The sequence below is a fragment of the Podarcis cretensis genome, assembly GCF_951804945.1.
Source record: "Podarcis cretensis genome assembly, chromosome: 10".
Taxonomy (NCBI): domain Eukaryota; kingdom Metazoa; phylum Chordata; class Lepidosauria; order Squamata; family Lacertidae; genus Podarcis; species Podarcis cretensis.
In genome coordinates, this window is record NC_137179.1 from 4,842,466 (window position 1) to 4,855,078 (window position 12,613).

The 12,613-nt window shown below is 50.0% G+C and overlaps 1 protein-coding gene across 2 annotated transcripts in view; it reads right to left on the minus strand.

Moving 5' to 3' along the window:
- Window positions 1-1,659: 1,659 nt before the first annotated feature.
- TNPO3 (transportin 3) overlaps window positions 1,660-12,613 on the minus strand; it is a 47,298-nt gene continuing 36,344 nt past the window's right edge. For both annotated transcript variants that reach the window (XM_079992334.1, XM_079992333.1), the window contains exons 17-23: window positions 11,265-11,381; window positions 9,570-9,664; window positions 8,990-9,146; window positions 7,650-7,817; window positions 6,305-6,417; window positions 3,862-3,954; window positions 1,660-2,008 (exon numbers count right to left, since the gene is read on the minus strand). In XM_079992334.1, coding sequence (XP_079848460.1) covers window positions 3,894-3,954; window positions 6,305-6,417; window positions 7,650-7,817; window positions 8,990-9,146; window positions 9,570-9,664; window positions 11,265-11,381 — 711 coding nt within the window. In that variant the 3' untranslated portion in view covers window positions 1,660-2,008; window positions 3,862-3,893. The remainder of the gene's footprint in view (window positions 2,009-3,861; window positions 3,955-6,304; window positions 6,418-7,649; window positions 7,818-8,989; window positions 9,147-9,569; window positions 9,665-11,264; window positions 11,382-12,613) is intronic.

Consider the following 12,613-nt stretch of genomic DNA (forward strand, 5'->3'; position numbering starts at 1 on the left):
TGGAATGTTTAGGCATATTTTTTTCTGCAATAAAATTTAGTGTTATGATTATTTTCATTTCTATACTGCTTTATATTTTAAAGAACAAACCTCAGAGTGGTTTGCAGCACATTCATACGAAACAATCCCGAACTCAAGCTTCAAGGACAATACTGTCTTACTTCGGGTTACAGACGTTTCAGGTTTTTTGGGTTACAGACTGCTGAAACCCGGAAGTACCGGAACGGGTTACTTCCGGGTTTCGGCGGCCGCACTTTGCGCATGCACAGAAGTGCCAAATCGCAACCCGCGCGTGCACAGACGTGACACTGCAGGTTGCAAATGTGCATCCCGCACGGATCCCGTTTGCAACCCGAGTGTCCACTGTATTTCAGTTCCTTCTCTAAGTGACGTTTTGCTTCCCCCAGTCGCCAAGCGGGCATCCAGGAATCTCCGTGTGGCCGCAATAGGATCCGCGGTACTTGCAAAACGCGCCTGGCTGATTTTGAATACGGGGCTGGACAAGGCAGATGCATGAATTCGTGCAAGTGATAGAGACGAGCGCGCACAGACCCACACGAAACTAGGGGCCAGTGTGGGGACGGGCACTGCTTTAACCTCAAAGAACGGGCTGCTCTGTGCCCTTCATGATCCTGCAACGGTCAAATCCAGGAAGGCCGTCGACGAAAGGGACAGGAGGCATAATGTAAACCCCAAACCCCAACCACTCCCGCAAGCCCTTAGGGCAAAAAGGCTACTGGGACAGCTGCAGTTTCAACTTTTTCGTCTGTTTTTATTTCTTTTCTCTTTTTTTGCGTGTTTTTTTTTTTAATATTTTAAATCTTGTTCTCGAGATGGCTACAACACCAGACGGAACAGCACCCCCCCCCCCCCATTTCCTGCCTCAATGTCTGCGCGGGGCCCGCGACTCACTCTCTCTCTCTGTGTCTCCCCCCCACACCGGAGTCGCTGCCGGGATCGGTTTTAACGAAATAGCCTGCCCGCCCCCCTCTCGGTCCTCCAGAGCCCCCCCCGCCCCTCCCACGAAGCCCCTTCCCACCCCTCCAAAGCAGTTTAAAAAAAAAATCCCAAACAGATTTAAACCAAATTTTCCAAAAAACCCAAATCAACTTTTAAAAAAGAATATATATATATATATATAATATAATATATATTATAACTGTTTTATCAAAGTAAGCAAACACGTTGGTGGGGTGGGGGGTCTAGGTTTTCCCTAACCCTTCTGTGGGCTCTCCTCTGCCAACCCCCCAAAGACCCTGGGATTCCACCCGATCTTTCTTTTGGGACTCGGGGGGAAAAGGGGAGGCAGAGCTCTGGAAATCCGGAGGGTGGGGCTTTGCAAAACCATAACAACAACAACCCTGGACTAAGCCCCTTCGCCCCATTCCCCCATCCCCTGCAGGGCAGACTATTGGGTTTCTCAGATAGGTGTTTGGTTTTTGTTTCTTAATCCCGAATGGATCCTTAAGTAATCATTTTTATTTTCATTTCACAGAAAGTTTACTACTTTGTTTTGCATTTTTTCCATCTTTTTTTTTTTTTTTGCTTCCAGGCAAATTAGTTTTCTATTGTTTCATATTTCTGTTGTTTTTAAAACATTTTATTACTATTTTCCTTTTCATGGTTTTTTTTTTGTCTTTTCCCCCTTTCTTTCTTTCCCTCTTTCTCTCTCTCTCTCTCTCTCTCTCTCTTTTTTAAAGCAAGTCCATCTGAAAAAGCAGGCTCCCCCTCCCCCCGCGACGCCGTAGGTCAGTTGCAGCCATCGATATTCGCGGATAAGTTGTGCCCCCCGGGATTTTATGGTTTTTTTTCGCGTTTTTATCTCTTTTTCTCTCTCTCTCTCGCACTCACAAGCAGGAACTTCACCGACTCGTTCTCGCGGCAAAGTGTCTCTTCCGGATTGGCGGGACACAGCAGAGCGAGTCAGAGCCCTCAGCCGCCATGAAGTTTGCTGGTTGTGGGACACTGTCTTGGTAGTTTTATTTCCTCTTCTGAAAATAAGACATTCCTGGGAAAGGAAGGAGGAGGAGGAGCCGTAAAAAAGGGCAGAGGAAGAAAGGCAGTGTTAGAAACTCAGATATATAATCTAATCGCCAAATGGCAATTCAACCTAGGCTGCGGTTGCCAAAATATGTATGTTCAGGTTTCCCCCTCTGATGGGATTATTATTACAGTCACATCTCATGTTGCGTTTTTTCGGGTTGCAGACTGCCGAAACCCAGAAGTACCGAAATGGGTTACTTCCAGGTTTAGGCAGTCGTGCATGCGCAGAAGCACTGAATCGCAACCAGTGCATGCGCAGATGCGGGTTGCGAACCTGCATCCCACACGGATCATGTTCGCGACCCGAGCATCCACTGTATTACTATTGCAGTTGCATCTCCACTTACATATCCTTCTGGATACGTAAACTTCGGGATGCGAATGCGGCAAACCCAGAAGTAGTTTTCTGGGTTTTGCTGTGCACGCATGTGCAGAAGCGCTCTATGTGCATGCGCAGAAGTGCTAAACCGCGCCGTGTGCATGCGCAGAAGCGGTCCTCCAGAACGGATCCTGTTCGCAACTGGAGGTACCACTGTATTATTAATTTCATTCCTATACTGCTTTATTTTTTTACGAACAAATCTCAAAAGCAATTTACAACACATTCAAACATCAAACGAAACAATCCAGAATAAAATTAATCCCAGCTTCAAGGAAAATATTTCAGATCCTTCTTAAAGCGACATTTTGCTTTCCCAAGCTGCCAACCAGGCATTCAAAGATCTCCATGTGGTTGCTACTGGGCCCAGGCCGGTCAGAAAACGCACCTGGCATCTGGCTAGTTTCGAACACTGGGAGGGAGTCAGCATCTTTTCTGCATCAAGAATCTCATAGAAACGCTGGAAGGTGACTTGAGCTCAGTCATCAATCCCTGGTCCATCTAACAAACTCAGAATGATCTACACTAGGCGAACCAACCTCTCAGGCCAAATGGGCTACAGGAGTCCTTTGGCGCAGAACTTGTAGGCCACACACAATCCACCCCACTCCCTGCCACACCAACAGCCCCTTTGGGTTGGTCATTAACTGAGGGGGCATGGATCTGTTGGAAGGGGACCCCTGAGAGCCATCTAGACTGACCCCTTGCAATCCCTGGCAGGCGGCCACCCGCTGCCCAGCTGTCAAACATGCACAAAACAACAACAAACCTCTGGTTACGTGAAACATGCAATAAACACACAAGACGTTACCGGCTGTATGTTTGAAAAAATAAAATAATACTATTCATTATATGGAAAATGTCTATTCCACCTGTGTTCATAGAGTCCATACAAACTCATGTATGATATCACAGGACAGTGGATCTTATAGCATAGTAGTAGCTGCTGTAACTACTACTGTTTGTACTACTGATGAAGCCTAGGATGGCGAAACAAGGCTAATATTATGGAAATCCTTTCACAGAGTCTAAGGATTCTGTGGAACTGCAACAACCTTTCGTGTGGATTGTTGGACTCTATGAACAGACAGGTGGAATAGACACTTTCACATATATAGACCTTATGCATAAACTGATTAGAGAATGAACTGATCCACTGCGTCTTCTACTTTTTCCGTTGAACTTTATGAACTACTTCTGTTGAAATTTACAATTCAATACAGCAACTAGTATATATTATTTTTTCAAACGTACAGCTGGTTACACCTTGTGTGTTTACAGCTGTCAAACATGGCAGCCGGCAGCAGAGCCGTCATGCCCCGGGACAGCGCAACTGACCAGTGGGAGAAGGAAGGCACCATATTCAAGCCACTGGCGCCCGCCCCATGCTTCTCTGCACATGCACAGGAAATTGGGAGGAAAAGTTAAATTCTGCTCACCTGGGAGACAGGCAGAGTGAAGGAGGCACAGGCTACCGGAACAATCTGGTGAAGTCCCTCAAAGCCCAGCAAACCTGTTTGCACTCCTCGGCGCTGTGGGAGGAGAGAGGAAAAGAGAGGCAACCGTTATTTGGGGAGGGGAAGAACAAGCGCTCTGCGCATGGCCATGAACCGTGCGGCCACACATTGTGGGGTGAGGCACCAACAGCCGCCAGTAGACCAGCTTTTCTGAGAGCGAGCATACCACACAGAGACAGGGAACAACAGAGACCCGGGACGGCACGTCCAAATCCCCGCGCAGCTATAAAACAAACAGGGCAGAAAACTGAGGACCAGGAACTTGAGTCAGAGGTTAGGGAACTGGGCGGAGGTCTGTATAAATCAGTGGTGATGAAGCTCAGGGACAAATGTGTTGCGTGTGCAGAAATAGCCTCCTTAGCAGGCCAGATACTCCCGGAGGAAGCCTGGAATTCCAGTGCCCAAGTGGAACCCACCAAGCTCCCTCCTTTACCCGCACGCAGGAGAAAGGCTACCATGGAATCCCCAAAGACCAGGGCACCCTGGCCTCTGCCCACCAGGCTCTTGTTGAGCAAGCAAAGGTTCACAGCAGCTCTGCATAAACCGCCTGCCCCAGCTGAAGGAGGCCCCGAATGCCATGGGGTGGAAGGAAAGCCCCGCAGGCAGGCAGGCTGGGGTGGCACTTGGGTGCCGAGACATTTGCCAAATTGCCTGGCAAGGCATGGCACGGAGGAACAGGCCAGGGCTTGCTTCAGCACACACACACACACACCCCGGGCGAAGGGGAAGGAGCCCTGGCAAAGCCGCAGGGCCTCGGAAGCAGATAGGGCTGGGCATATTTAAAGCTTATTTACAGAAACATTGTAAAATTAAGGAATGTTAGAAGGAGGCTGGAATGAAGTTATGTGGCTTTAGCAGAAATGTTATAAAGGACTAAGTAAAAATAGACTGTTAATGGATGAAAAGAGGGAAGGTAAAGTTACATTATATTAAGATAAATTATAGGATAAAAATTGGGAAAGATGGAAAGGATTTGCTGAAATAGCTAACCGAACTAGAATACAAAAAAGGGAGGTGTGAGGAGGTCAAGGAAACAAGCAAAAGAAAGATAAGTTATGGGAAGGTTCGTTGTGTTTTTTAATTGTTTCTATTTTTTCTTATTTTTTTTCTTATTGTGATGTGTTGTCTAGTTTTTGCTTAACTTGGTGTTCTCTTTTTTTCTTTTTGTAACCTTTAAAACCTTAATAAATATTATTTTTTTAAAAAAACAGATAGGGCTGGGCATGGGCTTGCCCGAGCCAGTCACCCTGCGCTGGCAAAAGGCGCAGGACTGGGGCCAAGCAGCCTTGCGGTTTCCCCCTCCCAAAAGCAGCACAACCGGACTGGCAGGTCCAGAAAAACCCGACTGGCAACCGGGAGGAAAGAGAGAGAGAGAAATCCCAGCTGAGGGACACACCGACCCAGCAATCTCCTGGCAAAGAAGGGTTTTCCTCCACAGTTGGCACAGAGAGAGGGGCTGCCAAGCTTGCTCCCAGCATGACAAGCTATTTTAAAAAACCTTTTTAACAAGCATAACACACACGCAAATTGAGATTGGGGATTGTGTGAGTCGGGGGCTTCACTGGGTCCCCTATGGCTCGTGATCCACACAAGGATCATAGTTTCATAAAGCCAGTGAGCGAAAACTGCTCAAGGAGGTGAAACATACAATCAGAGTTGGAAGGGACCAAAGGGTGCCCGTCCAACCGGTTGAAATCGCTGGTCGTCCCCAAAACGCTCAACAACTCTGATTGATCTCACCCCCTAAAACAAGCTCAACAACTTTGGCGCACACTTCGCAAAAAAAAAAAAGCTCAACTCCTCTGGTCAATCCAATGGGTAGATTACTGCCAGTTTATTTCAACTAGGGCCAGGGCCTTTTCAGTACTGGCCCCGACTTGGTGGAACGCTCTGTCCCAAGAGACCAGGGCCCTGTGGGACTTGACATCTTTCCGCAGGGCCTGCAAGACAGAGCTGTTCCGCCAGGCCTTTGGTTTGGACTCAGTCTGACCCTTATGTTTCCCTCCCCTTATAGTCTTGATCTATGGGCTACTATAAAATGAGGCTGCATTTTAAACTGTATTTTAATAAACTGGTCTTTTTGTTTGTTTGTCCCCCACCCCCCATTATGTTTTATTGTAATTTTATTGGTGTTAGCCGCCCTGAGCCCGGCTCTGGCCAGGGAGGGTGGGGTATAAATAAACATTTATTATTATTATTAATAGTGGGAGTAAATTGCAGTCTCTTGGAAGTTGGACGCCCCTGATCTAGTCCAAGGAATCTTGCTGTGTCTGATCACACCGCCCCACACTTACCCCTGGTACCCCCGCCTGACCAATCGCCCCACCCAGCTCCCCCCGACCGCAGCCCTGAAGTCCGCACTGACCTTGTGACCTGCTTGTGGAAGTCTGTCAGCTGCTTGTGCGTCACCTGCACGGCTCCCCCCGATGTTTCCTTTGGTAAGCCCTTCAGCGAGTTCTCCAGCCAGCGGCAGAAGGTCTGTGGCAGCCACAGAGAGGAGAGTGGAGAGAAAGGAAAGGGGTAAGGAGTGACTCCCAAGAGAAGACCCTCCCAAGACTCTGCAGCAACACACAAAGCCTCAGGGGTTAGAGCACCTGCTTGGAGTGCAGAAGGCGCCCAGCTCCATCCCCGAGTCCCCTGCCTGGAACCCCTGGAGAAATCCCTGCCGGCCAGCGCAGGCCAGTGGTTCCATAAACTCACTGCCAGTGCCCCCCAACTTACTAAAGGTAAAGGGACCCCTGACCAGTCGTGGCCGACTCTGGGGTTGTGGCGCTCATCTCGCTTTATTGGCTGAGGGAGCCAGCGTACAGTTTCCGGGTCATGTGGCCAGCATGACTAAGCCGCTTCTGGCGAACCAGAGCAGCGCATGGAAACGCCGTTTACCTTCCCACCAGAGTGGTACCTATTTATCTACTTGCAATTTGACATGCTTTTGAACTGCTAGGTTGGCAGGAGCAGGGACCAAGCAACGGGAGCTCACCCCGTCGCAGGGATTCGAACCACCAACCTTCTGATCGGCAAGCCCTAGGCTCAGTGGTTTAACGCACAGCGCTGCCAGCATCCCTTGAGACTCCTTAAAGTAAAGGTAAAGGCACCTCTGACCATTAGGTCCAGTCATGGCCGACTCTGGGGTTGCGACGCTCATCTCACTTTACTGGCCGAGGGAGCCAGCGTACAGCCTCCGTGTCATGTGGCCAGCAAGACGAAGCCACTTCTGGCGAACCAGAGCAGCGCATTGAAACGCCGTTTACCTTCCCGCTGGAGCGGTACCTATTTATCTACTTGCACTTTGAGGTGCTTTCAAACTGCTAGGTTGGCAGGAGCAGGGACTGAGCAACGGGAGCTCACCCCATCGCGGGGATTCGAACCACCGACCTTCTGATCGGCAAGCCCTAGGCTCTGTGGTTTAACCCACAGCGCCACCCGCGTCCACCTTACAAAAAGCATGACGCAAAAGAGCAGTTTGCACGCCCCGCCAAGGAAGAAGATAACATACAATTCAAGATGGTAAGGAATGGCTGCATGTTTGTTCAAAACCCAATTTAAATGTGGTTGATCCAACAAAACTGGACTTGATCTAGCTTCTCAAAGTCCGGCAGGGTCAAGCTAGCGCCCAGAAGGAGGGCAGTGGCGGCTGTCCTGCCAAAAGCAGGCTGGGCCAGCCCAGTGCTCTGCCCACCCAGAAGGCCCGGTCCCAGCTTCCTCCTTACCGGCCTGTCAACCTGCATGATCTCCCACAGCACCTCGGCCACGTCCGGCAGGGTGTAAGGCGGCAGGCAGAAGCAGCTGGTGTGCAAGAGCTGGCTCACAAGCTGCTGTCCCAGCTGCGTCATCACCTGCGCAATCAGCTCCTTCCGCGCCTCAAAGTTCTCTTCATGCTGCGGGGACAGAGAGAGAGGGGGGCTCACTTGTGGGGGGGCCCCTCAGAGCTGCAGAGGGCTTCCCACCCAGACCATGGGCTGCTCTTGTTGCAGGAATTTGTGTCTAGGTTGGGGGGGGGGTTGCCCCTCCAGCAGATATCATGCACATGCAGCCCACTACCAACATCAGCACAATCACTTTTGTGACTTTTGTGACCTGTCCTCAAAAAACACTTCATCACAGTTTCTTCCTATCTATTCAAAGGGCCTCTGCTGCACGATACGAAATTTAAGAATTCACTGATAAATGTCTCTATGTACCGGCTCACTAGGAAAACTTCAGAAATTCATATAGACATGTGAGCTCAGCTGCTCAGCAGCCCCTCTGCCTGAGTGATAATCCCTGGCATCCTGATACCCGAGTGCCAGACAGGTAGCCATTCCAGAAATAACAAACCCCGATGGAGACAAAAGGGTGGGATTAACTTGGCTGGGAAACAGGGAAATGTAAATATCTCTTTTGTTACACTTGATGGGTGTTTGGTGGGGGGCAAGGGGAACCATGGGGCAGGGTCCAGGATGCTCAGATTACTGCCACCAGACCTCCCCTTTCATGATGTAACCGTGATGTATTAGTGATGTAGTTTGGGGGGGATGTAACATGGGGATTAGCAGCTAATAAAAGTTGGGGTTCTCTTTTGTTCGGGGCTTCCATCTTGTTTCACCTGGTGGCAGGTGGGAGTCCTGTCACGAAAGTCTTCAATAAAGACCAAGCCTACTGGCTGCTGTTTTTGCTCTGGTATTCCTGGCTGGTGCCCTTGTTTTTTGTCCAAGGGAGCCCTCAGATTTCTCCGTTAACACGCTTGGCACCCCGCTTCTGCCCCAGAGGGAAATATCATCCTCATTCCCCCTCTTCTCTGGGGAGCAGGCAACCTTGGGAGTCGCCCCATCCCACCCACAGAGTCAGGTGGCCTGCAAATCAGGTCTCTCTCTGCTTTCCAAGGACCCTGCTTTTCTCCTTGGGCTAAACTTCGCCCTAGATCTTATTAACCCTCAGGTGAGGCTCCCCTCGACCTCTGCGATGTTCCATTATAATGGAAAACTTAATAAAAATGATTTTTTTAAAAAAAAAAAAGCTGTGTGTCTTGGCACCCTGCGTTAACGCACGACCCCTGGCGCCCACCACTCACGTCGTTCGACACTCCCGTGTGGACAAGGTCACGCAAGAACTTCATGACGCTGCAGTTGGCATCGCGGTGGTCCAGGGTGGTGGCAGCGATGGCCCACTGCAAGATGGGGAGAATCACCTGGCTGCGCAGGAGGGTGATGGGGCTGCGCTGGATGAACCTGCGAGGGGGAGGCAGCATCGGACGGTTAGGACCCCAGAGTTCCCAGCGGCCGGTGAGAAAAAAGAAACCCCTCCTGCGTGTCAATGCCTGATAAAAGCTCTTCGGATCTGGGTCCTAGATACCCCCAACCCCATTCCTGATTAGGGTCCCTTCCTGTCCCGAGGGCAGCGGAGCCGCAACGATAGCGGCCCCTCTGTTTTGTGCAACCTCTTTCCTCCAAGGTTCAGGAACACTGACCTTTACGAGAGACACTGCCAGGCATTTGTGCTCCAGCAGGCCTCTCAGGGGGAAACGAGACTGAGGTTCGGTCCCTGCTGGGATTTGGAGTAAACCAGACCAAAAAAACCCTGCTTTGGATGGGAAGTTCCAAGGCTGGCCTGCAAGCAAGGCAGCCAGGAGCCAAGCGCAGGGTGTGGGGTACCTGGTTGCCAGCCGGAAGAGGTCGTCCACAGTGTCCGGGTGGTTCTGGAGGCCGTTGGGTTGCTCGATGAGCCTGAATGTGGGGACGCACAGAGCCTGGGAGGACAGAAGGAAGCCTTTAGCAGTTAGGTAAAGGTAAAGGGACCCCTGACTATTAGGTCCAGTCGTAGACGTCTCTGGGGTGTACAGACCTGGGCGGGAACTAGCTTATTGCATAAAAGTAAGGTAAAGGTAAGGGACGTGGGTGGTGCTGTGGGCTAAACCACAGAGCCTAGGACTTGCTGATCAGAAGGTCGGCGGTTCGAATCCCCGCGACTGGGTGAGCTCCCATTGCTCGGTCCTTGCTGGTCAGGGTCCCTTTACCTTTACCTTTAAGTAAAGGGACCCCAGGCCATTATGTCCAGTCGCAGACGACTCTGGTGTTGCAGCACTCATCTCGTTTATTGGCCGAGGGAGCTGGCGTACCATGTGGCCAGCATGACTAAGCCGCTTCTGGCGAACCAGAGCAGCGCACGGAAACGCCATTTACCTTCCCGCCGGAGCAGTACCTATTTATCTACTTGCACTTTGAGGTGCTTTCGAACTGCTAGGTTGGCAGGAGCTGGGACTGAGCGACGGGAGCTCACCCTGTTGCAGGGATTCGAACCGCCGACCTTCTGATCGGCAAGTCCTAGGCTCTGTGGTTTAACCCACAGCGCCACCCGCGTCCCTCCAAATGCATGCCCCCTGTAATACAAATATATGGGGGGGGGCAGCCACATCTGGAACAATGGGCGGAGCTTCTGCCGACCTTTTTCAGAAAGGGCATCCAAGGCTACAATGGACTAAAACATTCTTGGAGGTCTCTGCCAACTCTGCAATGCAATGTTGGAATTATTATTATTATTATTATTATTATTATTATTATTATTATTATTAGATTATGCTAGTAGCTTTGCAAGAAGTTTTGTAAGGTGAATTATTTGAAATATTGCAAAAAAAACAACAACAACGAGGAGAATTATTAGTTAAGGATAATTAAAGGTAATATGAAATTAAGAAATGCATAATAAGTGACAAAGAAAGGGAAATCAGCAGAAGTGTTGATGGAAGTCCAAAAATATTGTATAAGATAAGAAGCTATGTTGCATGAATGCTGGAATTAATATGCTAAAAAAATTATAAAAATGTATATAAAAAAGTAATTATTATTATTATTATTACTACTATTATTATTTGAATTTATATACCGACCTATACCCTGGGGGTCTCAGGGCGGTTCACAGAATAAAATCAAGATATAAAACTACAAAATACCTAATAAAAACAAAACCAACCCAATAGCCACCCCCCAAAAAAAACACACGCATGGATGTAAATGGGATCAACCCAAGGCCTGGTTAAAAAGGAACGTTTTTGCCTGGCGCCCAAAGGTGTATAATGAAGGCGCCAGGCGAACTTCCCTGGGGAGAGAATTCAAGAGACGAGGAGCCACTGCAGAGAAGGCCCCGCTCTCGTGTTGCCGTCCTTGCATTCCTTCCCCAAAGGTTACATTCAAAGGGAATCTGGAGGGAACGTCTCTGAGCATGGGCAGAGCTCGTCGTGCCAGGAAAGGGGCTGTTTCGCAGCACGCGTTCGGACCAAGACCAGGAAGGGGCCTCCCCAGGCCGGGACAAGCCCCAGAGAAGCCGCAAGGAAGCCCTGGGGGCCAACCTACCTGCAGCATATCGAGCAGCCCCTGGCGACAGCCTTCCTCCATTCCGTACTCATCCACAAGTATGCTGCCCAGGTAGAGGAAGCAGGAGTGCTGGTGCTCCTGGTAGACGCTCACCATCTGCCGGGGGGGGGGGCGGAGGAGAGAAGCAGAGGTCAATGAATGGGGAGGATCCTGGAGCCATAGCAGCAGCCCAGCGGACCGGGTGGAGCTGCTTTCTATCTACCCTTCGACAGAAGGTTCCAAGGCAAGCGATAGCAGTAAGAAAACAGGTGGCATTTTAAACAGTTTAAACCATTCACAATGAAAACACCAGGGTGGGTTCAAAAACATCTATCACAGGTGCCCAAAGGGGCTGAGAAGAAGAGGTGCACATTCAGCAGGTGCCAATCTGCATTGGCTCCCAGTACGTTTGCGATCACAATTCGAAGTGCTGGTGCTGACTTTGAAAGCCCTAAATGGCCTCGGCCCAGCAGTCTCCACTCCTGCACTGCATGGTCACAACCAATCCTACGATTCTCCTTCCTTGAAGGTTTTTAAATGGAGGCTGGATGGCCAACTGGTAGGGTTTTGACCTTTAAAGCCCTATACGGCCTAGGACCCTTGTACCTACAGGACCGCCCCTCCTGGTATGTCCCACGGAGGACCTTACGGTCTACTAACAAAAACATCTTGCAGGTCCCGGGCCACAGGGAGGTTAGGCCGGCCTCAACCAGAGCCAGGGCCTTTTCAGTACTGGCCCCGATCTGGTGGAACGCTCTGTCCCAAGAGACTAGGGCCCTGCAGGACTTGACATCTTTCTGCAGGGCCTGCAAGACAGAGCTGTTCCGCCTGGCCTTTGGCCAAGGCGCAGTCTGAACCCCTCCTTTGGTAATCCTCACAAAACTCTGGCCCAATGGTTGCCATTAATTTGATTCTGAACTGATTTTAGAATGAATTGATTTTAGAATGCTGTGTTACTTTTACAGTGGTGCCTCGCAAGATGAAAAGAATCCATTCCGCGATTCTCTTCATCTAGCGGTTTTTTCGTCTTGCGAAGCAAGCCCATTGACGGGTTAGCCGATTAGCACTATTAGCGGCTTAGCGGCTTTTAGCGGCTTATCAGCTTAGCGGATAAGCAGATAAGCGGCTTAGAAAAAGGGGGGGAAAGGAAAAAAAAGTCAGAAAAACTCGCAAGACATTTCATCTTGCGAAGCAAGCCCATAGGGAAATTCGCTTTGCAAAGCGCCTCCAAAACGGAAAACCCTTTCGTCTTGCGGGTTTTTCGTCTTGCGGGTTTTTCGTCTTGCGGGTTTTGCGGGGCACCACTGTATTGTTGTTAGCCACTCTGAGCCCGGCTTTGCCTGGGGAGG